Source organism: Penaeus japonicus, unplaced genomic scaffold, assembly GCF_977035675.1.
Source record: "Penaeus japonicus unplaced genomic scaffold, GWHDUDI00000001_assembly GWHDUDI00000021, whole genome shotgun sequence".
In the NCBI taxonomy this organism is placed as follows: Eukaryota; Metazoa; Arthropoda; class Malacostraca; order Decapoda; family Penaeidae; genus Penaeus; species Penaeus japonicus.
The window spans coordinates 25,342,289-25,344,676 of NW_028234423.1; the positions used below are offsets into that span (position 1 = coordinate 25,342,289).

The 2,388-nt window shown below is 61.3% G+C and overlaps 1 protein-coding gene across 1 annotated transcript in view; it reads left to right on the forward strand.

Annotated features, from left to right (window-relative positions):
• Nucleotides 1-1,247: 1,247 nt before the first annotated feature.
• LOC147469527 (uncharacterized) overlaps nucleotides 1,248-2,388 on the forward strand; it is a 1,292-nt gene continuing 151 nt past the window's right edge. Inside the window, exons 1-4 of the mRNA XM_086549108.1 lie at nucleotides 1,248-1,511; nucleotides 1,741-1,815; nucleotides 2,192-2,338; nucleotides 2,378-2,388. The exon at nucleotides 2,378-2,388 is cut by the window's right edge and continues 151 nt beyond it. Coding sequence (XP_086405234.1) covers nucleotides 1,248-1,511; nucleotides 1,741-1,815; nucleotides 2,192-2,338; nucleotides 2,378-2,388 — 497 coding nt within the window. The remainder of the gene's footprint in view (nucleotides 1,512-1,740; nucleotides 1,816-2,191; nucleotides 2,339-2,377) is intronic.

The following is a 2,388-nucleotide window of genomic DNA, read 5'->3' on the forward strand; positions in this document are numbered from 1 at the left end:
GCGGAGGTGGATACGGCAAAGGACACGGCGGAGGTGGATACGGCAAAGGACACGGCGGAGGTGGATACGGCCATGGTGGAGGTGGATACGGCAAAGGACACGGTGGAGGTGGATACGGCAAAGGACACGGAGGAGGTGATACGGCAAAGGACACGGAGGAGGTGATACGGCAAAGGACACGGTGGAGGTGGATACGGCAAAGGACACGGAGGAGGTGATACGGCAAAGGACACGGAGGAGGTGATACGGAAAAGGTCACGGAGGAGGAGGATATGGTCACGGTGGAGGGGGATACAGTCACGGTGGAGGTGGATACGGAAAAGGTCACGGAGGAGGTGGATACGGAAAAGGTCACGGAGGAGGTGGATATGGTCACGGCGGAGGTGGATACGGCCACGGTGGAGGTGGATACGGCAAAGGACATGGAGGAGGTGGATATGGTCACGGCGGAGGTGGATACGGTAAAGGACATGGAGGAGGTGGATATGGCCACGGTGGAGGTGGATACGGCCACGGCGGAGGTGGATACGGCAAAGGACACGGCGGAGGTGGATACGGCAAAGGACACGGCGGTGGTGGATACGGCAAAGGACACGGAGGTGGATATGGTCACGGTGGAGGCGGATATGGCCACGGTGGAGGTGGATACGGCCACGGTGGAGGTGGATACGGCCACGGTGGAGGTGGATACGGCCACGGCGGTGGTGGATACGGCCACGGTGGAGGTGGATACGGCAAAGGACACGGCGGAGGTGGATACGGCCACGGTGGAGGTGGATATGGCCACGGTGGAGGAGGATATGGTCACGGTGGAGGTGGATACGGTAAAGGACATGGAGGTGGATACGGCAAGGGACAAGGTGGAGGTGGATATGGCCACGGCGGAGGTACTTATGGCCACGGTGGAGGCGGATACGGCCACGGTGGAGGAGGATACGGCCACGGTGGAGGCGGATATGGCCACGGCGGAGGTGGATACGGAAAAGGTCACGGAGGAGGTGGATACGGCAAAGGACACGGAGGAGGAGGATATGGTCACGGTGGAGGTGGATACGGTAAAGGACATGGAGGAGGAGGATATGGTCACGGTGGAGGTGGATACGGTAAAGGACATGGAGGTGGATACGGCAAGGGACAAGGTGGAGGTGGATATGGCCACGGCGGAGGTACTTATGGCCACGGTGGAGGCGGATACGGCCACGGCGGAGGTGGATACGGAAAAGGTCACGGCGGAGGTGGACACGGTCATGGTGGAGGTGGATACGGCCACGGTGGAGGTGGATACGGCCACGGTGGAGGTGGATACGGCAAAGGACACGGAGGAGGTGGATACGGCCACGGTGGAGGTGGATACGGAAAAGGACACGGAGGAGGTGGATATGGTCACGGCGGAGGTGGATACGGCAAAGGACACGGCGGAGGTGGATATGGCCACGGTGGAGGTGGATATGGCCACAGTGGAGGTGGATACGGCCACGGTGGAGGTGGATACGGAAAAGGACACGGAGGAGGTGATACGGCAAAGGACACGGAGGAGGTGATACGGCAAAGGACACGGTGGAGGTGGATACGGCAAAGGACACGGCGGTGGTGGATACGGAAAAGGACACGGAGGTGGATATGGTCACGGCGGAGGTGGATACGGCAAAGGACACGGCGGAGGTGGATACGGCAAAGGACACGGCGGAGGTGGATACGGCAAAGGACACGGCGGTGGTGGATACGGCAAAGGACACGGAGGTGGATACGGCCACGGTGGAGGTGGATACGGAAAAGGACACGGCGGAGGTGGATACGGCAAAGGACACGGCGGAGGTGAATATGGTCACGGCGGGGGTGGATACGGCAAAGGACACGGAGGAGGTGGATACGGCAAAGGACACGGAGGAGGTGATACGGCAAAGGACACGGAGGAGGTGATACGGAAAAGGACACGGAGGGGGGGGATATGGTCACGGAGGAGGTGGATATGGTCACGGCGGAGGTGGATACGGCCACGGCGGAGGTGGATACGGGCACGGTGGAGGTGGATACGGCAAAGGACACGGAGGTGGTGGATACGGCAAAGGACACGGAGGAGGTGGATACGGTCACGGTGGAGGTGGATACGGTAAAGGACACGGCGGTGGTGGATACGGCCACGGTGGAGGTGGATACGGCCACGGTGGAGGTGGATATGGTCACGGCGGAGGTGGATACGGCCACGGTGGAGGTGGATACGGCCACGGTGGAGGTGGACACGGCCACGGTGGAGGTGGATACGGCAAAGGACACGGAGGAGGTGGATACGGCAAAGGACACGGCGGTGGTGGATACGGCCACGGTGGAGGTGGATACGGCAAAGGACACGGTGGAGGTGGATACGGCCACGGTGGAGGTGGATATGGC